Source organism: Chrysemys picta, chromosome 20 (assembly GCF_011386835.1).
Source record: "Chrysemys picta bellii isolate R12L10 chromosome 20, ASM1138683v2, whole genome shotgun sequence".
NCBI lineage: Eukaryota > Metazoa > Chordata > Testudines > Emydidae > Chrysemys > Chrysemys picta.
The window spans coordinates 11,889,166-11,915,505 of record NC_088810.1 but is presented as its reverse complement, the minus strand read 5'-3'; the positions used below and the strand labels follow the sequence as shown (position 1 = coordinate 11,915,505).

The following is a 26,340-nucleotide window of genomic DNA, read 5'->3' as shown; positions in this document are numbered from 1 at the left end:
GGGGGCTTAGGATGCACTGGAGGGAGGAGATCCCTGCGCTGGCTCCCAGTCAACCCCCAGTCCGGAGCACCCCGCTCCCCCCAGCGCTCTCTGGCGGGGCCGCCTCTTTCATGTACCGAACCCGCGCTGGCGTCGCTGCCTTTGTTGTGGGAGCAGAGCCAGGGGTTGGAGGGGTGGGGGGACAGACACTTTCTCATGCACTTGAGAGACCTGGGCGCTCACCCCCCCCATCCCCCCTCCAACTTCCTGCCTCGCAGACAACAAAGCGAAAACCCCAAACCCCACAGCGCTGCGCTGCGGAGGCCCTGCCCCCTGTGGCCCGGGCTCACGGCCTCCCCCAGCCAGTCCAGGCCCTGCCCCTCCAGCCGGCCCAAGCCCTGCTCCCCCATGAGATGGGCTCACAGCCCCCCCAGCTGGCCCAGGCCCTGCCCCCCGCCCCCCGACGGCCTAGGCCCTGCCCCCCATGAGCTAGGCTCACGGCCCCCTCAGCCGGCCCAGGCACTGCCCCCTGCGAGATGGGCTCACGGCCCCCTCAGCCGGCCCAGGCCCTGCCCCACGTGGGACAGGCTCATGGCCCCCCTCAGCCAGCCCAGGCCTGGCTCATGGCCCTCTCAGCCGGCCCAGTCCCTGCCCCCCAAGGGACAGGCTAACGCCCCCCTCCCAAGCTGGCCCAGGACCTGCCCCCCTTGGGAATGGCTCACGGCCCTGCCCGATCCCCCTAGCTGGCCCAGGCCCACCCCCACCCCGCACTGAGACCCTGCTCCTGCCAACCTCCCCGTTCCATCTGCCCCTCTGCCCTCCGCTCCCGCCATCTCCTCTCCCAACACACTCTTCCCAAACCCCCACTCCTGCTAGTCCCCTCATCTACACACCAATGCCCCCAACTCCTGCAAGGCCGCCACCTCTTCCACGCAACCCCCAGCAACCCTCTGCCCTCCCCCACAACCGTCCCCCCTCCATGCACCCCTCCTGCCAGCCCCTCCCTCCAGGCACAGTCCTGCCCAGAGCTGGCAAGAGGGGAGGGGAATGAGGGACAACTGTCTGTGTAACTAAAGTGAAATGGGAGGGGGTGGGGGTCCAAATTCCTCTCAACGGGCATGTTCCCGCCATCCCTGAGCATTGGGTCTGTGACCTCGGCGGCCATCATGTGCAGTCCCACCCCTCCGCCCCACACACACTCCCACCATCCCTGAGCATTGGGTCTGAGAGCCCACACACACTCCCACCATCCCTGAGCATTGGGTCTGAGAGCCCGGCAGCCATCTTTTGCAGCCCCCCTCCCCATGCACAGTCCCGCCATCCCTGAGCGTTGGGTCTGTGACCCTGGCGGCCATTTTCTACAGTCCCCCTACCCCCCACACGCTCCCGCTGTCCCTGAGCCTTGGGTCTGAGAGCCCGGCGGCCATCTTGTGCAGCCCCCCCTCTCCACGCATACTCCTACCATCCCTGTGCATTGGGTCTGAGAGCCTGGCGGCCATCTTGTGCAGCCCATCCCCACTGACAATCTCCCTCTCCCCTTGTCCCCAGGAGGAAGAGCCCTGCGGCTAATGGAGGAGCTGACCCCTGACCGGCAGCGCCCCTGAGCCCCGTGGCAGGGAGATGGCGCGGCGGGTCAGGCTGCACAGCCCCTCACACCCGGACCTGCTGCTGCACCGGGCCAGTGAGCTGAGGCATGCGCGGGCCCTGTGCGACGTGTTGGTGCGTGTGGGCCAGCGGGACTTCCCGGCCCACAGCTTGGTGCTGGCCTGCGCCAGCCGCACCCTGGCCCGGCTCCTCCTGCCACAGGGCCCCAGCAAGCTCTGCAGCCTGGACTTCCTTGCGCCTGCCACCTTCAAGCACGTCCTGGACTTTGCCTACACCGGCAGCCTTGAGGTGGCTCCTGAGGAGCTCACCAGCCTCTTGGCCACTGCCCGGGACCTGGAGATGGAGGAGCTGGAGCAGGTGTGCCTTAGGGCGCTGGGGACTAGAGACCCCGATGGGACTGGCATTGGCGACAGGGCTGGCGGCCATGATTCAGTTGGCGTTGGGGACAGGACTGGTGGCCATGATGGGCTTGCCATTGGCGACAAGACTGGTGGTCATGGTGGAGTTGGCCACAGGACTGGTGGCCATGACGGGGTTGACATTGGCGACAGGATTGGTGGCCATGACGGAGTTGCCATTGGCGACAGGGCTGATGGCCCTGACGAAGTGGGCATTGGCAACAGGACTGGCGGCCATGATGGAGTTGGCATTGGTGATTGGGCTGGTGGCCATGACAGGGTTGCCATTGGCGATGGTGCTGGTGACCATGATGGAGTTGTCATTGGTGACAGGGCTGGCAGCAATCACGGGGTTGGCGCCCAAGACGCGAAGAAGGAGACAGCGGATGGGATGTCCCAGATGAAGTCGCCAGGCAACCATGACCTAGTTTTATTAGCCAATGGGCCCTGCCTGGCCCTGGGTAGGCCAGACAGTAAGGGGAGCCAAATCCAAGATGGCAGCTTGGCACCCAGTTGGGTCCTGTTTGAACAGTCCTCCCTCAAGCCACGGGAAAGCGTCATCACAGCTACGGCCCGGCCACTGCCTCAGGAGCACCGCGCCCATCCCTGGCCGCCAGAGGCGCTCTGGGGGCCAGAGGGGGTGGTTGCTGGCTACCAGCCCTGCCCGCCATTGCTCAGCTACCAGCTGCAGTCGCTGCCTTCGCCTTTGGGCAACCTGGGGCCTGGGCACATGGCCCTCTCCGCATCGGTGGGTTTCCATGGCTACGTCCGACCCTTCCCCTGCGGGCTGGAGATGGGGAAGCCGGGCACCCCCAGTGGGATCACGGGCAGAGAGAAGCAACTGGAAGACCAGAGGTGAGCGGGGTGGGGGTGGGAGAGAAGCCATAGGTGATGGGAGTGGGTTGGGGGAGGCTGGGAGCAGGACTCCTGGGTTCTATCCCTGGCTGGCCCTGGGAGGGGAGTGGGGTCTAGTGGATTAGAGCAGGGGGAGCTGGGAGCCAGGACTCCTGGGTTCTATCCCTGTCCCTGGGAGGGAAGTGGGGTCTAGTGGGTTAGAGCAGGGGGAGCTGGGAGCCAGGACTCCTGGGTTCTATCCCTGTCCCTGGGCGGTAAGTGAGGTCTAGTGGGTTAGAGCAGGGGGAGCTGGGAGCTGGGACTCCTGGGTTCTATCCCTGTCCCTGGGTGGGAAGTAGGGTCTAGTGGGTTAGAGCAGGGGGGCTGCGAGCCCGGGGGGATGATTCAGGCCATGAGGCTGCTGCCCGCCCTCCCCCCGCGGCTCCGGGGCGCACTGGCTCTCGGCCGCAGGCCCTATTCTGTGGGAACTGGCCGCGTCACTCATTTCCTGCCTGGTCTCCTTGGGGCACCCTCCCCGTGAAGGCAGGCATGGCAGGTGCTGTTGCAGCTCTGAGCAGGGCACTGGGGACAGGCAGGGACCAGCCGCACATGCGCCTTGCCAAGCACCGCTGACTTTTCGCACCTGTGGCCAGAGGCCGCTCGTCCCTGGTGCCAGGCCAGCTGGATTAACCCTGGGGTAGGGGCATTGCAGCCCGGGGGCGCTGATGGGAGGGAAAGCATTGTCCATGGGGGGAGCTCCCGAGTACCTCAGCCCTGGCCTGGCGCTGTGGGGGGAAATCCCCCCGATCTCTCTGGTTTGCAGTTATGCCGGTCATGGCTCAGGGTCCCCCGTTCCCCCAGTGACGCACAGACCCTGAGCCCAGCAGGTTCCTGCCCCAGAGATTGGCGGAGCCCGAGATGAAACAGGTCCCATGGGAGGGGGTGGCCGGGTGACTCGCCCGTGGGGTTTCCCCCAGCCGGCCCCACACCCACACACCCGACTTCAAAGGGCCGAGTTGTTCCTAGATGACACATTCTTCCCCCCCCACCACCCCAGAGCCGTTCACATTTTCCTCTAAGCCAAATTACCTTAATTCGGAGGGTGGGGAAGTGAAGGGGTATCACGGGGCTGTAGGGGTGGATCGGGGGAAGGGGGGGACAGGGGTGTATGGGTGGATCTAGGTAGGGGCAGTGGGGATATGAGGTTTAGGGGTGGATCAGGGCAGGGGGCTAAGGGGAGTAGGGGTGGATCTGGGAGGATCAGAGGGGATATGGGGTGTAGGGGTGGATCTGGGTGGGGCCAGGGAGCTATGGGGTGTAGGGGTGGATCAGGGACAGGGGGGCTATGGGGTATAGGGTTGGATTGGGAGGGCAGGGGTGCTACTGTAGGGGTGGATCTGGGAGTAGCAGGGGGACATGGGGTGTAGGGTTGGTTTGGGGAGCAGGGGGGGACATGGGGTCTAGTGGTGGATTGGGGCAGGGGGCTATGGGGTGTAGGGGTGGATCTGGGTGGGGGGCAGTGGGAGATAAGGGGTGTAGGGGTGGATTGGGGAGCAGGGGGGATATGGGGTGTAGGGGTGGAGCTGGGTGGGGCAGTGGGAGATATGGGGTGTAGGGGTGGATTGGGGAGCAGGGGGGTATGGGGTATAGGGGTGGAGCTGGGGGGATATGGGGTATGGGGTGAATCTAGGTGGGGGAAGTGGGGGCAGTGGGAGAGATGGTGTGTAGGGGTGGATCGGGGAGCCAGGGGGATATGGGGTTTAGGGGTGGATCGGGGCAGGGGACTATGGGGGTAGGGGTGGATCTGGGTAGGAGCAGTGGGGGCAGTGGGAGATGTAGGGGTGGATCTGGGAGGAGCAGGGGGGATATGGGGTGTAGGGGTGGATCTAGGTGTGAGCAGTGAGGGGTATGGGTGTAGGGGTGGATTGGGGGCAGGGGGTTTATTGTTGTAGGGGTGGATTGGGGGGTGGGAGGATATGGGTTGTGGGGGTGGATCTTGGGGTGCATATGGGGGCTGGACATTGGGCAGCCCCAGTTCACAGCCTCCTAGACCCAGAGGCTGTAAGGTCAGAAGGACTCATTGTGATCATGCTCTGCCCTCCCATGCATCGCGGGTCCCAGAGCCTCGCCCTGCACCCGCCTGTACCTACCCACAGCCTCTGACTGAGCAGCTGCCGTGGTTTGAAGATGTGAACCTTTCACCCCGTGTGGGGCGCGCAGGGGGCCAGGGAGTGCACGGCGGCTCTTTCCTGTTCCCAGCCATGGGGCAGGATGCATGTACATTGCACACAGGGTACTGTGTGCCCTTCCCCCGCCCACCCCTGCCCCAGCCCCTCGCCGTGGGACCAGCCCCCTCGCCCCACACAGCGCCCCAGCCTGCACCCTAGTCACTTGGGCCGGGTCCCAAAGGGATGCCTGCTTTCTGGGCTGAATGGGTCTGGCTTCAGTTTCCAGCCTTCCATGGGGCAGATCTTCCTCTGACAACCCAATTATTAATGAGCTGTGCCCCTATCGTCATGCACAGACTGCAGCCAAGTCGCCCCTCAACCTGCCCTGTGTCCAGCTAAATTGATCCCATGCTTGGAGTCTCTTCTCTCGGGCTCTTCGACCCCTCTCCAATTTATCTACAGCCCTTCTGGAAGGCTCCCGGACTGGCCACAGGGTCCCAGCTGCACTCACACCAGGGCCAAGTACAGAAGTCAAATAACCTCTGGGCTTCTTCTCCAGATTCCCCTGTTTATAGACGCCAGGGTCGCCTCTTTTGGGGCTGTCCCCCATTGACATTCTGTGGTCCCAGCTGGATACATTGACATTTAGCTGTATTAAAACGCAGAGTGTTTGCTTGCACCCTGTTTACCAAGCCACCCCGCTCGCTCTGAATCAGTGACATGCCCTCTTCGATATTTCCCATTCTTCCAATTTTTGTGTCATCAGACACTTTATCAGGGATGATTTTATGTTTTCTTCCAGGTCATTGTTAAAGATGTTAAATAGCACAGGGCCAAGAGCATTTAGGATTTTTTTTTGTTCCCAATATACTTTAAAAACTCCTTCTCATTGTCCTTCTCTCTGTTGGCCACAGAGTGCATCTCGCATCCTTTTGCTTCCCTTATCCAGTTTCTACAATTCAGAGCTTCTGAGTGATAGTCATTGCTTTCCACTCCCCCTTTTTCCCATTTGCTATGTATTCCCTTTTTGTGTTTTAGGGCCACTTGCACTTCCCCTGTAAGCCAGGTTGGTTTCAGAACTGGTATGGCAGTTCTCTAGCTTGGCTTTCCTGGCACCTAGTAAAAATGTTCTCAAACAATTCCTAAGGGTCATTCACATTTTTCTGCTGGAATCCTGTCTCCTAGCCAAGATTTGTTGGTGCATGGAGCCCTCTAGTGCCCAGCTGGGGACGGGCACTGCATTGCTCAGCCCTGAGCTCAGAGCTGGGCACCAGCTGGGGTTGTGGGGGTGTCACGGATGTGCAGAATTGAGGCCATGCCCCCAGCTTTGGAACAGTTCCTTGGTGGAGCCCCTACGATGTGCCAGACCCCCAAAAGGGCTCACATCCTTCTGCCACATGGCCTCAGCGCCTCTAGGCTGCACCTCAGTCCCTTCTGCTTCACCCCATTCATGGCCAACGGAGCCCGACTTGCTGGAGGGCCTTGTCCACTCTGCCAGGACTGATGCCAGCTCCTGTGCCCCCCATCATGCACCTTCCCTGTTCTGAGGTCTCTGCCCAGCTCCCCTATGGTGAGGCGGGGAAATCCCAGCTCCTCTGGGTCATGGGCTGGCTGCGGGCTACGTCCTGGTGATCAGTTTTGCAGCTGTCTTCTTCAATTGCCCATTGACATGGGGTCGGTGAGTCCGTTTTCATGACCTCGTTAACGACCCATCGCAGCTCGGACGGCCAGGTGACATTTATAGCTTTGTCTCCCAGCCTGCCCTGAGAGCAAAAACAGACCTTTACCCCACACGGGCAGCCATGCATAGGGGAAACTGAGGCACACATAGGGGTCATTAAAATATTATGAAAATTGCCACGTTGTCACAGGGGAATGCTCCCCACATCTCTTCTTCTGCTGGGCAGTGCCCCTGGCCCGGCAGCCCCTCAGGGTTCGGCTGCCACGGTGCTGTGTGTCCTGCATTACCCAGACAGGTGGGAATGGGTGCCTCTCAGCCCTGGCCTCCAGGGCTCCAGCTATCTGCATCCTCCAAAACCAGCTGCAGCAAGGGTTCTAGAGCCCCAGTGAGACAAGCAGATGTAGAGGGCCAGGCAGCGGGGTGCAGGCAGTCTGGGTGTGGTGCCTTGTGGGATTCTAGATCATGCAGGAACCGCAGGGTTGCATTCTAGAGCACCACACGACTGGAGAGTGTTCTAGAGTAGACACAGGAGTGACTGGGTTCTAGATTGCTTCAGCATGTTGATGTCCCCATTCTGGAGGAAAATGCACGGCTGGGTGGGTTCTAGAGTGTCACAGACTCACAGATCGTGCCCACTCTTGGTCCCGTATGGTCCGTGGGGGGAACCCCCTTCAGTGTGACGGCCCTTCTCAGGGGTCCACTCTCTCTCGGGGGTTAAGCCCCTCCACCTCTCGGAGCCTTAGCACACCTGTTTCTCACCGTGGGCCCCCTCAGGGAGTCCACTCTCTCTGGACCCCCGGGCCCTCCACTCCCCAAAGGGAATAATGCCACCCTGTTCTCTAGACTGGAGTAACACTCAGCCAGTGTAAACCAGGACGATTTATTGAGTGTCTGAACACAGCATAGGAAACTCTCAGGGCTCTCGGGCCTGGCCTCCCTCAGCACAGCACATCCCAGTCACCCCTGCATCCAGGTGGGCTCTGCCTGCTCTCCCTCTCCAGCCCAGAGCCCCTCTGCTTCCCAGCTGGGCATCTGATATCACCTCCCACAAGCCCCGCCTCTGTCCATTGTCGTCTCTCCAGGTAAACAGGGTCACCGTGGCCTCCTCTCCTCTCTTCTGTCCTCTGGCACCCTCTGGCTGGAACCAGCTGGTTAGGTCACCGGGGTCCTCTCTTCACAGCCCATTGTCCTCCCACTGGCCAGAACTGGCTGCGACTTCTGAGCTGGGCTTCCAGGTCACGAGGTCACCAGTCGCTGGGGTATCCATTCTCCAGGTCATTGGCCGGCATCCCAAGTTCCCTCGCTGGTCCTCTGTAACAATAACTCCCTCTCCCATCACCTTGTTAAACCAGTAACACCCAGGGAAACTGAGTCCCACCTCCTCTGCATGCAAACCATTGTAAAAACAAGGAAAAAACAAGACAATCCCCCACTTCATCACATCGAGCCACTCTGATCATCTGCTGGGAGGTTCTAGAGTGTTCCCTGGTGGTATTGACAGATGGATTCTCATGTGGATGGTGGGGGGAGGGGTGTTGCCACATTCTAGAGCAATACATGCAGCCAAGTTCCAGAAGTGTGAGTGGTTATTAGCTTCACTCTAGAATAATAATTGGCGGTGCCTGGGTTGTGGAATGGCTTGTACAAGGCGTGGCCAGGTTCTGTGGCATATGGTGAGGGCAGTTGGGTTCCAAATCATTTGATGGGGGCTGCAAGATTCTAGGGGGATGCGATCTGCAGGGTGAACTCTGGGGGCCTTCCCACTGGCCAGAACCAGCTGATTGCCAAGCTGGGATGGGCCTCTTAGTAACCAGTTGTTAGGGTTCCCCATCTCCAGGCTGTTGTTCAGGGGTTCTGGCTGATAGGTGAGGTCACCCCTGGTCCTCTGCAACAACAAACTCTCTCCCACCACCTTGTTAAACATGCAGCATACAGGGAAACTGAGGAGCACACACACTATTAATGTAAAACGCTACAAAAATCCTCAACTTCGTCACAGGGGGGCTCCCTGGGTCCAGGATCTCTAGGGTGAACTGTGGAGAGCTTGCTGGGTTCTAGGGGGATGGGGTCCTGTAGGATGAACTGTCGAGGCTGCTAGGTTCTAGAGGGATGGGATCTGCAGGGTGAACTGTGAGGGGCTGCTGGGTTGTCGGGGGATGGGATCTGCAGGATGAACTGTGGGGGGCCTTTGGGTACTCAGGGATGGGGACCTGCAGGGTGAACTGTGTGGGGCTGCTGGGTTCTAGGGGGATGGGGACCTGCAGGGTGAACTGTGGGGGGCTGCTGGGTTTAAGGGGGGTGGGACCAGCAGGGTGAACTGTGTGGGGCTGCTGGGTTCTAGGGGATTGGGGTCCAGTGCAATGGGATCTACAGGGTGAACTGTGGGGGTGTCATGGACTCACAGGTTGTGCCCACTCTTGGCCCCGTATGGTTCGTGGGGGGAACCCCCTTCGGTGTGACAGCCCTTCTCGGGGGTGCACTCTCTCTCAGGGGTTAAGCATGGGGACCTGCAGGGGACAGTGCGCATTCGGGTTTTATATCTGGCACCCAGCTCCCTCCATGCTGCGAGCTGGGGTTTTCGAGCTCAGGGACACACCCACACCCCAGGGCAGCTGGTACATGTATATACAGCCCTGGAGCCGCCGCTCGGCTGCCCGCCAGCACGCACCAGCCGTAACCACGTGCTCCAGAGTGAGGGGTGGGAGCTCCCAGTGCTTGGCTGGAGCGAGACTGTCGCCTGTGGCTCAGGGCAGCGGTCGCGATGGGGCCATGGAGGGGGTCTTGGATACACGGGCTCGGTGCTGTGCCCCGGCTTTTAACCTGTCCCTTGGATGAACCCATCAGCATCCCAGCCCCCCTCGGGCGGTCCCTGCCCCAGGCCCAGCCCTGCCCCTAAGTCTGGGGCTTTGCCCCAGGCCGGTCCCCCCACCCCAACACCCCATGCTTAGCCCTGGGCCAGGGTCTCAGGGAGTCCTCTGGCTGTGGGGGTTTCCATTGCCTTCTCAGCTTGTCCATCACGACCCCACGGCATCTCCTGCCTGCTCCGAGTGCGGACTCAACCTTTCAGCCCCCGCTTGGGAGCAATGGGACACGCACTTTGTCACAGAGGGCCAGAGCGGTGGGAGGTTGGGGGGCGATAGGTGTCAGAGCAGTGGGGGGGCCGGGGGGTGATGGGGGTCAGAGCGGTGGGGGGTCGGGAGGAACAGGGCCTGGATCCTGTCCCAAAGAGACACTCATCCCCCCAACAGGAGGTCACAGCTGATATCTTGGAGAACCCCAACTACCAGCCAACTCTGAATCAATCGCTCCCTGGCCCCCCACTGCTCTGACCCCCATCGCTCCCCAACTCCTGCAAAAGTCATACACCCTTATTCCCACCATCTAGACATTGGTGCAATACACAGGGAAACTGAGGCACACACAGCATTCATGCAAAACTGTAAGACTCACATACATCATAACAATGGAAAATCCCCACTACATCCCATATTTCTCCACTTCGAGACCGAACTGAGCAGGGTCACTTTAGCCAGTGACCTGGGGAAGTTCAGGCCCTCCTCTCCGGGACAAAGCATCAGCTATAATATTTGCACTCCCCTTAATGTGGACCACCTCCATCTCATAATCCTGGAAGGACAGACTCCACCTGAGGAGCTTGGCATTGGCCCTTTCATCTGGTGCATGCATGGCAGGGCAACTGGTCTGGGCACACAGTGAAGCGCCGCCCAAATAGATCCGGCTGCAGCCCACTCCATGGCCAGGCATTCCTTCTCTATGGCTGCATAGCCCTGCTCCTGGGGCAGCAGCTTCCTGCTCAGGTACATGATGCGGTGTTTCTCCCCCTTTGCATTGGCCTGCCTCAGCACCACGCCCAGCCCTGTCTCTGGGGCATTGGTGAACACCATAAAGGGCTTGTCAAAGTCTGAATTTCCCGGCACCGGGCCCTTGACCAGATCCTCCTTCAGCGTGCAGAGCGCCCTCTGGCACTGCCCACTCCAGACCAGCTTGTCTGGCTTACCCTTCTTGCATAGCTCAGTGATGACAGCTGATACAGGACTAAAGTGGGATACAAACCTCTGGTAGTGCTCTGCCGTCCCAATAAAGGCCTGAGCCTGTTTCTTAGTCTAGGGAGCAGGGCAGTCTCTGATCGCCCCCACCTTGGCTGGCTCCAGCTTCAGGTGGCCGTTCCCCACCTTGTGGCCCAGGTACGACACCTCTGCCAATCCCACCTTGCACGTCCCAGCTTTTACAGTCAGCCTTGCATCCTGGAGGTGACTCAGTCCCCTCTTCACCTGGGACACATGGTCCTCCCAGGTCCGGCTAATGGCACAAATATCATCAATGTATGCTAGGGTAAAATTCTCCATCCCCCTCAGTAACTGATCCACCTGGCGCTAGTAGGTAACAGGCACCTCCTTGAGCCTGAAAGGTAGGACCAGGGACTTGTACAGCCCCAGAGGGGTGACAAAAGCAGGTTTCAACTTGGCATCTGGATCCAAAGGCACCTGCCAGTAGCCTTTGAGATATCTGGTCATGGGGTACTGAGTCCCTCCCAACTTGTCTAGGACCTCATGAGGCCTAGGCATGGGCAGGCACCAGACATGGTGATGGCATTGAGCTTCCGATAGGCCACACAGAATCAGATTGGCCCATCTTTCCTGGGGACCCACAGAATGGGAGAGGCCCCCGGGGCTGGTGGATGGCTGGATCACCCCGAAAGCCAGCATGTTTCTGACCTCTCCCTCCAGGGCCTGGGCTTTGTTCCCAGTTACTCTGAATAGGGCACACCTGATGGGAGGGCTGTCTCCACCGAGTGGATAGCTCGGTTAGTGAGCCCAGGACAGTTGGAAAACAGCTGTTGGTACGAATGCAGCATCTCTCTGATCTCTGCCTGCTGGGCAGGGGTTAGCAGGTCAGAGAGGTATATTGATTCCAGCAAGGGGCTGGCTCCTGTCTCAGGGAAGAGACCCACCAGGGGATCTTCCCCCTTCTCCAATTGGCCACACATGGCCAGTACCAGCCTCTCCCTGTTACTATACGGCTCCATCATGTTGACCTGGTACCTTGGGTGGCTGTGAGCCCGGTTGGGCAGTTCCACCACATCATTTTTCTCGTTCAGCTGCTGGATGACCTTGAAGGGCCCATTCCAGGCAGCTTGCAGCTTATTCTTCCTCACCGGCATGAGAACCCTCACCTCCCTGGTGCAATAGGTTGAGTGGTTGTACAAGACCTTCTGCCTCCCTTGGGCCCTGCCTAGGTTCTCCCTGGCCGGACCCATGAACTCAGCGAGCTTTTCCTAGAAAGTCAGTAAATACTCCACCACTGAATCTCCATCGGGGGAGCCTTCCCCTCCCATTCATCCCTCAACAAGACCAGGGCCACCTTCTGAAAAGGTTCCTCTATGACAAGTAGGTGTCTCCAGGCTGCTTTACCCTTGCCCCGGGATTTTTGCACCTCAGGACAAGGCAGGCCTGGTTGGTAGCTGTCCCGCCCTGGCTGTGGTTCCCCATACTCAGCTAGAATTCGTCCGGATTCTGCCGGACATGTCCGGCTTTTTTGAGTTAAAAATAGCGTCCGGGGGGGAATCTGTAAATGTCCGGATTTCCCCCCCATGCAGAGCGCGCGCGCTGACAGGGCAGCCGGCCGGATTGTGCCACTCACACGGGGCTCTAGAATCCCTCCTCCGCTTCCCCTTCCTCTCCCCTGCAACTTGAGATCACTCCCCTCCTCTTTCTCCCCCCGCCGCATTCGCAGATCGCCGGCCGGCCGTTCGCATCGGGCCTCTGGCAGTCTGGAGCTCCTCCCCCTGCCCCTGCTGCCCCTCCCCTGCTGCCCAGCACGCCGCTCCGCAGCACTCTGTTCTGAGCGGCACGGTAAGGGGGCCAGGGGGTCGGAGAAAGGGCAGGGAGGTTCTGGAGGGGGCAGTCAGGAGACAGGGAGCAGGGTTGGATGGGTCGGGAGTTCGGGGGGGGACATCTGGGGGTTGGGGATATAAGGTTTTGGGCAGTCAGGGTACAGATATGGGGTAAGGTCCTAGGGGGGCAGTTAGGGTGGGGTGGTCTCAGGAGGGGGCAGTTAGGGGACAAGGAACAGGGAGGCTTAGGTAGGGGGTGAGGTTTTGGAGGGCAGTTAGGAGCAGGGGTCCCAGGAGGGGGCAGGCAGGGGACAGGGAGCAGAGGGGTTTAGATGGGTCGGGAGTTCTGGGGGGTGGGGGGCTGTCAGTGGTGGGGAGTGGTTGGATGGGGCGTGGGAGTCCCTGGTGTCTGTCTGGGGGCGGGGGTGTGGATAAGGGTTGGGGCAGTCAGGGGACAGGTAGGGGATAGGGTCCTAGGGGGCCAGTTAGGATGGGGGGAAGGTCTCAGGAGGGGGCAGTCAGGGGACAAGGAGCAGGGAGGCTTAGGTAGGGGGTGGAGTCCTGGGGGGCAGTTAGGGACAGGGGTCCTAGGAGGGGGCAGTCAGGGGACAAGGAGTGGGGCGGAGGGTTGAGAGTTCTGAGGGGGGCGGGAAGTGGGAGAGAGTGGAAGGGGCAGGGGCAGGGCTAGGGCAGGATGGGGCGGGGCTAGGGCAGGATGGGGCGGGGCTAGGGCAGCGGTCCTCCCATCCTCTTTTTTTATTATTGAAATACGGTAACCCTAGGGGTCGCCGATCCCACTGGGTTTAGCTTCGCCCCTGCTGTCCCAGTGAGGGCAGGCAGTGAACCCTCTGCTTTGCTCACAGCATGAGAGCCAGCGTGAGCCACCTCCCCCTGTGCAGGGGAGTGGGAAGTATCTTTCTGTCCCACTCAGCTCCAGGGCTCTGGTTACAGGCAGGCAGGTATCCTGAGCCTAGCAGCTCCTCCTCCCTGCCAGCCAGGTCACTTGCATTTTTACTGACCACTTCAGTCTCAGCCGATTGGTTCCCTGGATTCAAATTCCAATCCTCGGCCGTTACAGGAGCAGGGCCTGGATCCTGTCCCAAAGAGACACAATCATCCCCCATAGGCAGGGTGAGGGGCTTCATCCCTGGGACCTTCACCAGGTCACACAGCCCCTCAGCATCTGGTGAGGCTGCACCACCTGGGGCCTGACAACAGTTCTCTCTGTCCCAGGGTCTCACCACCCCAGGAATGTCTCCCCATTGACCACCACCTTCCACTCCCACTGGGGGTCCGAGGGGCCTGAGTAGGGTGACCAGATCGCAAGAGTGAAATATCAGGACACATTGGGTGAGTGGGGAGGGGGAGACAGACAGACACAGGTGCACAGCCCCGACCGAAGCCAGAGGCACTCTGGTCCGCCTGGCTCTGTGCTACCAGCATGCCCCTTCCTGTTGGGGGTGGGCCCATGCTGCGCCACACAGCTCCCCTGCCCAGCGCCCCCTGGATCCACTATGCCCAGAGCCCCCTACAACCCTTCCACCACAAATGCACAGCACACACTCCCCGCCCAGCGTCCCCCTGCCCACAGCCCTACCACAGCTGCCCAGCACCCCCCACTTGGTAGTTTCCCAATACACACAGATTTTCCCTCCCTCCCTTCCTTCCTCCCAGTGCCCTTCCCCACAGACCCACACTGCCCAGTGCCCTGACACACACAGATCTCCCCCACTGCCAAGCACCTCCCAACAGGCCCCCACTGACTAGCACTCCAAAACACACAAACCTCCCCCACTGCCCAGCGCCCTCCACACCCTCACAGCCCAGCACCCCCCACACACCTCCCAGACACTCACTCCACCACACTCTGCCCCCTTCCCTGGCCGCACTCACCAGCCCTGCTGGGAGGTCTCTGGCTCCTAGGGTCAGAGCAGAGAGGGGAATCTCCAGACTCTCCACGTGCTGCGCCCGCCACAAGCGCGAGCTCCGTGGTTCCCATTGGCTGGGAAAAGCGCCAATGGGAGCTGCTGGAGCCGCGGAGTGGGGCTTGCAGGCACCAGCAGCACGCAGAGCCCCCCAACCTTAGGGACTGTCCCGGTAATATAGGGACATCTGGTCATAGATTCATAGATTCATAGATTATAGGACTGGAAGGGACCTCGAGAGGTCATCGAGTCCAGTCCCCTGCCCGCATGGCAGGACCAAATACTGTCTAGACCATCCCTGATAGACATTTATCTAACCTACTCTTAAATATCTCCAGAGACGGAGATTCCACAACCTCCCTAGGCAATTTGTTCCAGTGTTTAACCACCCTGACAGTTAGGAACTTTTTCCTAATGTCCAACCTAGACCTCCCTTGCTGCAGTTTAAACCCATTGTTTCTGGTTCTATCCTTAGAGGCTAAGGTGAACAAGTTCTCTCCCTCCTCCTTATGACACCCTTTTAGATACCTGAAAACTGCTATCATGTCCCCTCTCAGTCTTCTCTTCTCCAAACTAAACAAACCCAGTTCTTTCAGCCTTCCTTCATAGGTCATGTTCTCAAGACCTTTAATCATTCTTGTTGCTCTTCTTTGGACCCTTTCCAATTTCTCCACATCTTTTTTAAAATGCGGCGCCCAGAACTGGACACAATACTCCAGCTGAGGCCTAACCAGAGCAGAGTAGAGCGGAAGAATGACTTCTCGTGTCTTGCTCACAACACACCTGTTAATGCATCCCAGAATCATGTTTGCTTTTTTTGCAACAGCATCACACTGTTGACTCATATTTAGCTTGTGGTCCACTATAACCCCTAGATCCCTTTCTGCCGTACTCCTTCCTAGACAGTCTTTTCCCATTCTGTATGTGTGAAATTGATTTTTCCTTCCTAAGTGGAGCACTTTGCATTTGTCTTTGTTAAACTTCATCCTGTTTAACTCAGACCATTTCTCCAATTTGTCCAGATCATTTTGAATTATGACCCTGTCCTCCAAAGTAGCTGCAATCCCTCCCAGTTTGGTATCATCCGCAAACTTAATAAGCGTACTTTCTATGCCAATATCTAAGTCGTTGATGAAGATATTGAACAGAGCCGGTCCCAAAACAGACCCCTGCGGAACCCCACTCGTTACGTCTTTCCAGCAGGATTGGGAACCATTAATAACAACTCTCTGAGTACGGTTATCCAGCCAGTTATGCACCCACCTTATAGTAGCCCCATCTAATTTGTATTTGCCTAGTTTATCGATAAGAATATCATGCGAGACCGTATCAAATGCCTTACTAAAGTCTAGGTATACCACATCCACCGCTTCACCCTTATCCACAAGGCTCGTTATTCTATCAAAGAAAGCTATCAGATTGGTTTGACATGATTTGTTCTTCACAAATCCATGCTGGCTGTTCCCTATCACCTTACTACCTTCCAAGTGTTTGCAGATGATTTCCTTAATTACTTGCTCCATTATCTTCCCTGGCACAGAAGTTAAACTAACTGGTCTGTAGTTACCTGGGTTGTTTTTATTTCCCTTTTTATAGATTGGCACTATATTTGCCCTTTTCCAGTCTTCTGGAATCTCTCCCGTCTCCCATGACTTTCCAAAGATAATAGCTAGAGGCTCAGATACCTCCTCTATTAGCTCCTTGAGTATTCTAGGATGCATTTCATCAGGCCCGGGTGACTTGCAGGCATCTAACTTTTCTAAGTGATTTTTAACTTGTTCTTTTTTTATTTTATCTGCTAAACCTACCCCCTTCCCATTAGCATTCACTATGTTAGGCATTCCTTCAGACTTCTCGGTGAAGACCGAAACAAAGAAGTCATTAAGCATCTCTGCCATTTCCAAGTTTCCTGTTACTGTTTCTCCCTCTTCACTAAGCAGTGGGCCTACCCTGTCTTTGGTCTTCCTCTTGCTTCTAATGTATTGATAAAAAGTCTTCTTGTTTCCTTTTATTCCCGTAGCTAGTTTGAGCTCATTTTGTGCCTTTGCCTTTCTAATCTTGCCCCTGCATTCCTGTGTTGTTTGCCTATATTCATCCTTTGTAATCTGTCCTAGTTTCCATTTTTTATATGACTCCTTTTTATTTTTTAGATCGTGCAAGATCTCGTGGTTAAGCCAAGGTGGTCTTTTGCCACATTTTCTATCTTTTCTAACCAGCGGAATAGCTTGCTTTTGGGCCCTTAATAGTGTCCCTTTGAAAAACTGCCAACTCTCCTCAGTTGTTTTTCCCCTCAGTCTTGATTCCCATGGGACCTTACCTATCAGCTCTCTGAAAATCCATTGTCTCTATTTTGCTGTTCTCCCTTCTACCCTTCGTTAGAATTGCAAACTCTATGATTTCATGATCACTTTCACCCAGGCTGCCTTCTACTTTCACATTCTCAACGAGTTCCTCCCTATTTGTTAAAATCAAGTCTAGAACAGCTTCCCCCCTAGTAGTTTTTTCAACCTTCTGAAATAAAAAGTTGTCTCCAATGCAGTCCAAGAATTTGTTGGATAGTCTGTGCCCCGCTGTGTTATTTTCCCAACATATATCCGGATAGTTGAAGTCCCCCATCACCACCAAATCTTGGGCTTTGGATGATTTTCTTATCTTAGTTGCTTGAAAAAAGCCTCATCCACCTCTTCCACCTGGTTAGGTGGCCTGTAGTAGACTCCTAGCATGACATCTCCCTTGTTTTTTGCCCCTTTAAGCCTAACCCAGAGACTCTCAACACTTCCGTCTCCTATGTCCATCTCTACCTCAGTCCAAGTGTGTACATTTTTAATATATAAGGCAACACCTCCTCCCTTTTTCCCCTGTCTATCCTTCCTGAGCAAGCTGTACCCATCCACACCAACATTCCAATCATGTGTATTATCCCACCAAGTTTCAGTGATGGCAACAATGTCATAGTTGTATTTATTTATTAGCACTTCCAGTTCTTCCTGCTTATTCCCCATACTTCTCGCATTTGTATATAGGCATCTAAGATACTGGTTTGATCTTTCCTCCCAGTTTTGTCCTGACTCTCCTTTCTCTCTGCCAATATAGCCCACACTCCCTCTCGTTTCCGACCCATCTCCCCGGTCTCCATGTTCCCCACTTACCTGTGGGCTTTGCTCACCTGTCCCCGTCGAACCTAGTTTAAAGCCCTCCTCACTAGGTTAGCCAGTCTGTGTCCGAATAGGGTCTTTCCTCTCCTCGAAAGGTGAACGCCATCTCTACCTAGCAGTCCTTCCTCAAATAGCATCCCGTGGTCTAGGAAGCCAAAGCCCTCCTGGCGACACCATCTTCGCAGCCAGGCATTCACCTCCATGATGCATCTGTCTCTGCCCGGGCCCCTACCTTTGACAGGAAGAATTGAAGAGAATACCACCTGCGCTCCAAACTCCTTCACCCGTACTCCCAGAGCCCTGTAGTCACTCTTGATCCGCTCAGTGTCACACCGCGCAGTATCATTTGTGCCCACATGGATGAGTAGCATGGGGTAGTAGTCAGAGGGCTGGATAATCCTCGACAATGCCTCCGTAATGTCTCGGATACGGGCCCCCGGCAGGCAGCATACCTCCCGAGATGAAATGTCAGGGCGACAGATGGGCGCCTCCGTCCCCCTCAGCAGAGAGTCTCCGACCACCACTACCCTACGTTTCCTATTCGCAGTGGTGGCAGCAGACTTTCCAGCCTTAGGGGTACGAGGCTTCTCCTCCTTTACTGTAGGGAGTGATTCCTTCTTTCCTGTATCAAGAAGAGCATAACGGTTACCTATAACCACGGCAGGAGGGTTCGGAGCAAGGGTGGAGCACTGCCTGCTGCCAGAAGTAACCAGCTGCCAGTGTCCACCCTGAGCCATCTCCTCCTCCACCAGTGGTGTATCAGCAGTCCTGTGTACTGGGACAGCTACCTCAGCTGTCTCCACATGGACACTGTCGAGGAATTGCTCGTGGATACGGATGCTCCTCAACCTAGCCACCTTCTCCTGTAGCTCTCCCACCTGCTGCCTGAGAGATTCCACCAGCAGGCACCTCTCACATTGGATGGTCCCCCCAGCCTGGATATCAGTAAGTGGAAATTGCAAGTTACAGTCTTTGCAAAACCACACCAGGATCTGGGTAGAGGCATCCATGCTTAGGCACTCTGTCTGGCTACAGGCACAGGTGGAGGAGACAGTAGCCTAGGTCTGAGCCCAGGAGAGTCCATGCAGACATATATGCTGAGCCCAGGAGTGGGAGCCAGTTGGCCACCCCACCCATCTGGTTAAACAGCTCTATGGCCTTGAGACCCAGGAAGGGAGCAAGACACCGGAGCCTTTCTGCAGGGTCAGCCTGGTTCCAGTTGCCAACCTCCCAAAGACTGTGAGACGGGCATCTATACCTTCCCCCTCCTTAACCTGGGGCAGCAATTTAGCGTCGAGGTTCCCTGCAAAACTGGCACTTCAGGGTCCATCCCCCCTCACCCCTGGATGGGTCCTTCTGCCTCTCAGCTCAGCCATCACCAGCTCCTGCTGCCTGTCTCTCCTGCTGTTCTGCTTCATGCCTTCCCTGTCTATCATGATCCTCTTCGATCTCAGCTCCAATTCCATTCCACTCAGATCCTGGTGGAGACCCCCTGGTCGGGGACATGGGTCTCCGGAACACCTGGCTGCTCCCAGCCTCTCTCATGGCCCCAGCTGAGTCAGGAACTGGCTCCTTAGAGCGATCCCTCCTCTTCCAACTGAGCAATCAGCTGTGCCTTAGTGAGCTTTCCAAAGTGCAGCCCTCTCTCTCTCTGCACAGCTCTACAATCTCCTTCTTATGGAGATGGTTATAGGCCATCTTCGAGATGTTCCCAGGTGGTCACGGACTCACAGGCCTGGGCTCTCTCAGCTCCCATGATCCCTGAGAGGAACCCCTTCAGTGCGACAGCCCTTCTCGGGGGTCCACTCTCTCTCGGGATTTAAGGTGTAGCTCTTCTGTCTCCTGGAACCTCACCTCTTGGAGCCTTCAGCACACCTGTCTCTCGCTAATCCCCCTTCGTTTTACTACTCCCCAGTCACTTACTGCAGGATGCTCTGTCCACGGGGTGCAGTTTATCCCACCGCTACCACCAGTTGTCATGGAGTCACCGGGTCAGTGCTCTGGAAGCCAGTCAGGACTCTGGGGGAGCCTCCTCTCTCTGAGCAGACTGTCTCCAGGGCAAGAAGCTTACACAACGAGGGGGTCAGAGCGGTTGGGGGCAATGGGAGTCAGAGCAGGGGGACTAAGGGGTGATGGGTCAGAGCAATGGGGGGTTAGGGGGCAATGGGGGGTTGAGGGAGATGGGGGTCAGAGCAATGGGGAGGCCAGTGGGCAATGGGGTCAGAGCCGTGTGGGGCTAGGGGGCTGTGACATTCCCCTCTGGTGTTATCCGGACCAGTGATCTGCTAGGCCTCTCCAATCCTTGACTCTGGGAGCCAGCCTTTCCCTGCTCTGCTGTGAGAACCCCCACTCCTGGGCTGTTCATGCACAGCCTCTGGCATGTAAGCTGCTCCTTTGATAGTGCAACCGAATGACACTAGCCAATATCTCCGGTCCCAGACACAACCCTAGGAACCTCCATCTTGCAGTGTCCATTCATGCCCACTGGACGCTGCAAGCTTATATAATTAGTTTGTCAATTTAACAAAGAAATTGATATGTACCAGGCTTCTTATCCCAAGGAGAGTCTCTGACACACCTCAAATCAAACACACTGTTTATTCTACCTGAAGCAAACAGATTTATTAACTACAAAGATCGATTTTAAGTGATTATAAGTCAAAACATAACAAGTCAGATTTGGTCAAATGAAATAAAAGCAAAACGCATTCTAAGAGATCTTAACACTTTCAATGCCCTTACAAACTTAGCTGCTTCTTACCACAGGCTGGCTGGTTACTTTTCAGTCAGGCTCTCCCCTTTGATCAGCACTTCAGTCGCTTGGTGTAGTGTCTTTGGATGGGGGTGGAAAAGAGAGGAAAAGCCTGGCAAACATTCCTCCCTTTTATCATGTACTTTCTTCCCTCTTGCCTTCGTCCTCGTCCCCCCCCCCCCGCCCCCGAGTCAGGTGAGCATTACCTCATCACAGTCCCAAACAGGCCAAAGGAAGGGGGGTGACTCCCTTGAGAGTCCAACAGATCCTTTTGTTGCTGCCTAGCCAGTGTCCTTTGTTCCTGTGGGGCTGGGCTGGGTTTGTCCCATACATGCCCCGAGGAGGTGTGAACTGCCTCCCTGCTCTTGGAGACTTTTTGACTGGGCTTGCTCTAAGCCATGAGGACACATTGTCAGCCTTATAATTATATACATGAAATTATAACCTATAACCTCACTATAACATCACTGTAACAACTACTGTAACATCACTGTAACAACCATGCTCGGTGCATTATGAGCCTTCTGAAGACCCCCAACATGACAAACTTTGCATTAGATACCACGCAGTCATTTTATAAAGATAAACCTGGGGGTGTAGGGTGTTGCTCTGAGGTACAGAGCGTCACAGGAGCAATGGGGGTCAGAGCTATGGGGGGGGGGCTGGAGGGTGAGGGGGGCTTTGAATGGAGATTCTGCCTGGCCCCATCCTGATCCCTGTGGGTCATTTGCCGTTTAACACCTTGTTTTCCTCTGCTCAGGCTTCTGGCGCTTCCGGCCAAGAGCTCGGGGTACGACCTCTGCCCCCAGCGGGGCCCAGATGCCCAGCGCCTCCCACTGCTCTGCCACCCACGTAAGGAATCCCCTGTTCCCCCTGCCTGCCCCACTGTGCCACCCATGTACGGACCCCCCTGCCCCTGTTGTGCCACCCATGTACGGACCCCCCTGCCCCTGTTGTGCCACCCATGTATGGACCCTCCGCTGTGCCACCCACATAAGGAATCCCCTGTCCCCCCTGCCCGCCCCACTGTGCCACCCATATAAGGACCCCCCCACCCTGCCCCCCCACTGTGCCACCCATGTACGGACCTCCCCCGCCCCCCTGCTGTGCCACCCACATAAGGACCCCCCCATCCTGCACCCCCGCTGTGTCACCCATATACCGACCCCCCCATCCTGCACCCCCGCTGTGTCACCCATATACCGACCCCCCCCATCCTGCACCCCCGCTGTGCCACCCATATACGGACCCCCCATCCTGCATCCCCGCTGTGCCACCCATGTTTCGACCCCCCCGCTGTGCCACCCACATAAGGAATCCCCTGTCCCCCCTGCCCCGCCCCACTGTGCCACCCATATAAGGACCCCCCCACCCTGCCCCCCACTGTGCCACCCATGTACGGACCCCCCCCACCCTTCTGTGCCACCCACATACGGACCCCCCATCCTGCACCCCCGCTGTGCCACCTACATACGGCACCCCTTCTGTGCCACTCACATAAGGACTCCCCTGCTGCCCCACTGTGCCACTCCTGTACTGACCCCACACCCTGCCCCACTGTGCCGCTCATGCATGTACCCCTCTGCCCCCCCGTGCCACCCACATATGGACCCCCCACCTTACCCCCCACTCTGCCACCCATGTATGGACCACCCACCATCCGCTTCCCTCATTGTGCCACCCAGGTATGGACCCTGCCAACTGCCCCACCCTGCTACTCTCCTCCCAGTAGCAGCTCCTGCACCCCGACCCCAACGACCCACTGCTCCGTTACCTCACCCCGCCCTTCCCCCCACCTTGTCCCTCACTGGCTCCACCGGGCCCCCCGCAACCTCCCAGCCACCCTCCTGCCCTTGTCTCCTGAGTCCTCCAGCCCCTCCCCTTCAAGATCCTCGACCCCATTCCTCACTGCCCCTCCCCCAGCTCCCCTCCCTGTGACTTGCCCCTACCCCAGACCTCTCACCCCGTCTGCCCCACACCCCATCTGACAGTCGCTCCATCTTCCCAGGGCCCCAGTCGCTCCCACTCTCTTGTTTCCGGGCCCAGCGGAGCTGTGACAAGGACTTGCTGCCTCTGAGCACAGCGCCCCCTGGAGGTGAGGGGGCAGGAGGAGGGAGACCTGGGGGGCACTGACAGTGGGGGGTCCTTGAGAGGCTGTCAGTGGGGGAGAACCTAGGGGGCAGGGACAGTGGTAGGGGGACCCTGGGAGGCAGGGACAGCAGGGGCAGGGGGTGCCCCAGGGGCAGGGACAGTGGGGGGGCCAGGGAGGCAGTGCTCCGCCCTGGGCAGAGGCGAGGAGGTGGATATTTTGGTTGTTTCTACTGGGCACGTTGTTATTGTAGGGTCTCCTGAGAGCAGCGGGTCTGGAAAACCCGGGTTGGATGGGCCCATGAGTCTGATTGGGGGGTGGAGGGTGGGAGCCAGCTGGGCTCACTGGGGAGGGACTGGTGGGGAGGGCTGGGCCCAAGGCTGGCACAACCCATTAGATGACCTAGATGGTCGCCTAGGGCGCTAACATTTGGGGGGTGGCGATCGCAGCGGCCAGATCTTCGGCCGCCCCAGTCGTTGTCAGTATTTCGGGGGCGGGACCTTCCGCTGCCTCTGTCGGGGGCGGTATTTCGGGGGCAGGACCTTCCACCGCCTAGGGCGGCAAAAAAGCTGGCGGCGCTCCTGGCTGGGCCCATCTTTGAGCTGTGTCTCTCCTGCTCCTCCCCAGAGCCAGCCACAGCGGCGTCAACCACACTGTACTTGATGTACGGCCCACGGTGCCCCCCACGGGCCCTGCCGGCTGGCGCCTGGAGCTACATCTGCCAGCTGTGCCAGCGGCGGTTCCCCAGCCAGACGGCGCTGCGCAGACACAGCCGCAGCCACATGGGTATGGCCTGCGCCATGAGTGCTCCTGCCCCTCCCCCATCCAACTGGCGCCCCACTCCAGACCCATACACCTGCTCTCCCAGCCCTGCCCCCACACCTTGTCCCATCGGTGCCCCTCACTCCCAACTCACAGTCCCTGCCCCCTCAGCCCTGCCCTTCCCCCATCCCACCGGCGCCCCTCACTCCCAACCTGAAACCCCTGCTCCCCCAGTCCTGCCCCCGCCTCCCCACGTCCAGCTGGTGCCCCCCACTCCCAACCCGCAGCCCCTGCTCCCCCAGCCCTGCCCCCGCCTCCATATGTCCAGCCAGTGCCCCTCACTCCTGACCCGCAGCCCCTGCTCTCCCAGCCTCCCCCATCCAGCCGGCGGGCCCCTCACTCCTGACCCACAGCCCCTGCTCTCCCAGCACCCCCATCCAGCCGGCACCCTTCACTCTCGACCCGCAGGCCTGACCCGGTGCCATCCCTGCAGGCCAGCGGCTGTTGGAGCGGGAGTTCTGTGCCCGTGGGTTCCAGGCCGAGGCCAGGCTGCAGGGGCCCCGGCGGGCATCCCCAGGCGAGAAGCCCTACGAGTGCGGCGAGTGCAGCAAGCGCTTCACCCTCAAGCACCAGATGGAGACGCACTATCGGGTGCACACTGGTGAGTGGGACCCCCCTGCCACAGCGCCAGACCCCCCCCCCCGTGCGGGGTACCCCTCCCCCACTGGCATCAGTCCTCCCAGTGCCGTGTGCCCCTACCCAATGGATGTCAGCCCTCCTCAGTGCTGTGTGCCCCTCCCTCATGGGCATCATCTCCCCCCCGTCAGTGCCATGTGCCCCTCCCCCACTGGCATCAGCCCTCCCAGTGCCGTGTGCCCCTCCCGCAGGGCCCTCAGCCCCTGGTGCTCCACATACCTGCCTTGTGCCCCTGCAGGCTGGGGTGTTGCTCCCACACCGTCGCCCCCAGCCCTCCTCCCACTGGGAGTTGGGGGCACTCTGGTCTCCCCGTCTCCCTGGGTCCTGGGGGGGCAGCCCTAGCTTCTCCCGCCCCCAACCCTGCCATGGCTCTAATCCCTGTGCCCCAGGAAAGCGAAGCTGGGTCTGGGAGGGAGGGGCGGGATAGGGCTGGGGGAGGGGTGGGGAGCCAGGGCAGGAGAGGGTGCGGGAGGGGCTGGGGATACCCCTTCTCACAGCCCGTTGCCCCCTGCAGGCGAGAAGCCGTTCCAGTGCAAGCTCTGCCCCCAGCGCTCCCGCGACTACTCCGCCATGATCAAGCACCTGCGGACCCATGGTGGCGCCGCCCCTTATCGCTGCACCCTATGCTGCCAATTCTGCCCCAGCCTGGCCGCCATGCAGAAGCACATGAAGGGCCATTGTCCCGAGGAGCTGCCCTCGGACTGGACGATCGAGACCACCTATCTCTACTCCTCCTCCACCTCCTCCTGAGCCGCCTGTGCTAGTGCAGGCACCGGGGGACTCATGCGTGGCACGGGGAGGGCGCGGGGACCAGCGTCGGCGTGGCAGATGGATCTGCGATGGAGCGCGGCACGGGGAGGGCGCGGGGACCAGCGTTGGCGTGGCAGACGGATCTGCGATGGAGCGCGGCACGGGGAGGGCGCGGGGACCAGCGTTGGTGTGGCAGTGCCTGACATGGGGAGAGGGCACAGCTGGCCATGGCTGGACCCGCAGAACACAGATCTGTGGCTTGCTTTCCTGCCCGTCACACACAGCACGCCGGGAGCGCCGCCCGCTGGCTGGGAGTCATGCGTGTGGCACGGGCACCATGGCCAGCTAGGTACTAAGGGCATGAACCCTGCCACAGGCCAGAGATGAGAATTCACATGGAGTAGATCGGTCCCTGCTGTTTCCAGCTCACCCTGTAGGGGGTGCCGTATGTGTGGGGCCCCAACCTCTACCATCACCCTCAATGTGGGGATGGGGAGCCCCCAGTTATTGTGGGGCCTGGGGGGTGTTAGGTGAACCCAGATCTGCGGGGACTCCTGCTGCTCAGTAGCTAACTGGGGGAGGGGGCATCTGTCATTAGCTTGGCAGGATCCCCTGCTCTACTTGGGCTCCCTGCCCCACATGGCCAGCAGAGAGCTGAGACTGGAGGGGAGGGATTCTGCCAGCCCCGGGCTGCAATGTCCCGGAGTCACAAGTGGCTGGGGAAGGGCCTGCCTTGATCACCGTGGGTCACTCATTACCCGGCAGCGGAGTGGGACTCATTAGCCCGCAGGAATCCAGGCGACACTAAACTGTCCAGAGCCGCAAGCAGAGAACTGGGAAGCTCCCGGGCGGGGGGGGGGTGTGTGTGTAAGAACTGGCACCAGGGTCAGGGACTGGAGAACTGGGGGGCGGGGAGGAATAGCTGGGGTTCATACGGCAATGCCCCTTCTATTCTGCCCCCGCACCCCTTGCTCCCACACCCCCTTGGCCTGCTTTGACTCCCCTGTCCCTGTGGGTGCTGCACAGACCCCTCAACAAGACTGGGGTTCCCATTGCCCTGGGCGCTGCACAGACCCCCCCCATCACACTGGGCGCTGCACAAACACTGAGTCAGAGACGCTCCCTACCCCAAAGACCTTCCCGATCTGGACAGGCAGAGTATCCCATTACATGGCTGGGGAAACCGAGGCTCAACGAGCCACAGCAACCGGAGTGCCTCACCTGCCACTCCTTCATGTCCTGCCCTCGGCCTGGCTTTGCCAGCTGTGTTCCGGGGCTGATGGCCATCGCGTGTTGCGTCCCATCTCTTGCCCCTTTGTGGCCAGGCCCCACAAGCCGTGTGTGGGGTGGGGGCAGGGATCACATTTCCTATTAAACGTCTCAGGAATACTGAAGGTCTCTGTTATTATCTGTTGATCACAAAAGTTCTGTCCCACCCCTGCCTGCAGGACCCTCTGCGGCGGCACTTTGGACACGGGGCCTTTTCCCCCGGAAGCACCCAGCTCCAGGAGTCTCATGACTGCAGAGAATCTCACAAATCCATTCAGAGATCACTTCTCACCCACCAGGCAGTGGGGAATAGGAGCTGAGAAAGACGCCCCATGGGGTCTCTGCTGTGTTTGTCCAGCACCCCCCACAGGCTGGTTAAAAGGGGCATTTGTCATTTGTAGCGCATGACGTCTCCAGTAAAAG

At 58.6% G+C, this 26,340-nt stretch overlaps 1 protein-coding gene across 2 annotated transcripts in view; it reads left to right on the top strand.

The window, feature by feature from the left end:
- ZBTB32 (zinc finger and BTB domain containing 32) overlaps window positions 1-26,022 on the top strand; it is a 57,893-nt gene extending 31,871 nt beyond the window's left edge. For both annotated transcript variants that reach the window (XM_065573724.1, XM_042852797.2), the window contains exons 2-7: window positions 1,528-2,837; window positions 21,112-21,203; window positions 22,360-22,446; window positions 23,068-23,226; window positions 23,696-23,863; window positions 24,413-26,022. In XM_065573724.1, coding sequence (XP_065429796.1) covers window positions 1,600-2,837; window positions 21,112-21,203; window positions 22,360-22,446; window positions 23,068-23,226; window positions 23,696-23,863; window positions 24,413-24,648 — 1,980 coding nt within the window. In that variant the 5' untranslated portion in view covers window positions 1,528-1,599 and the 3' untranslated portion in view covers window positions 24,649-26,022. The remainder of the gene's footprint in view (window positions 1-1,527; window positions 2,838-21,111; window positions 21,204-22,359; window positions 22,447-23,067; window positions 23,227-23,695; window positions 23,864-24,412) is intronic.
- The last annotated feature ends 318 nt before the right edge of the window (window positions 26,023-26,340 follow it).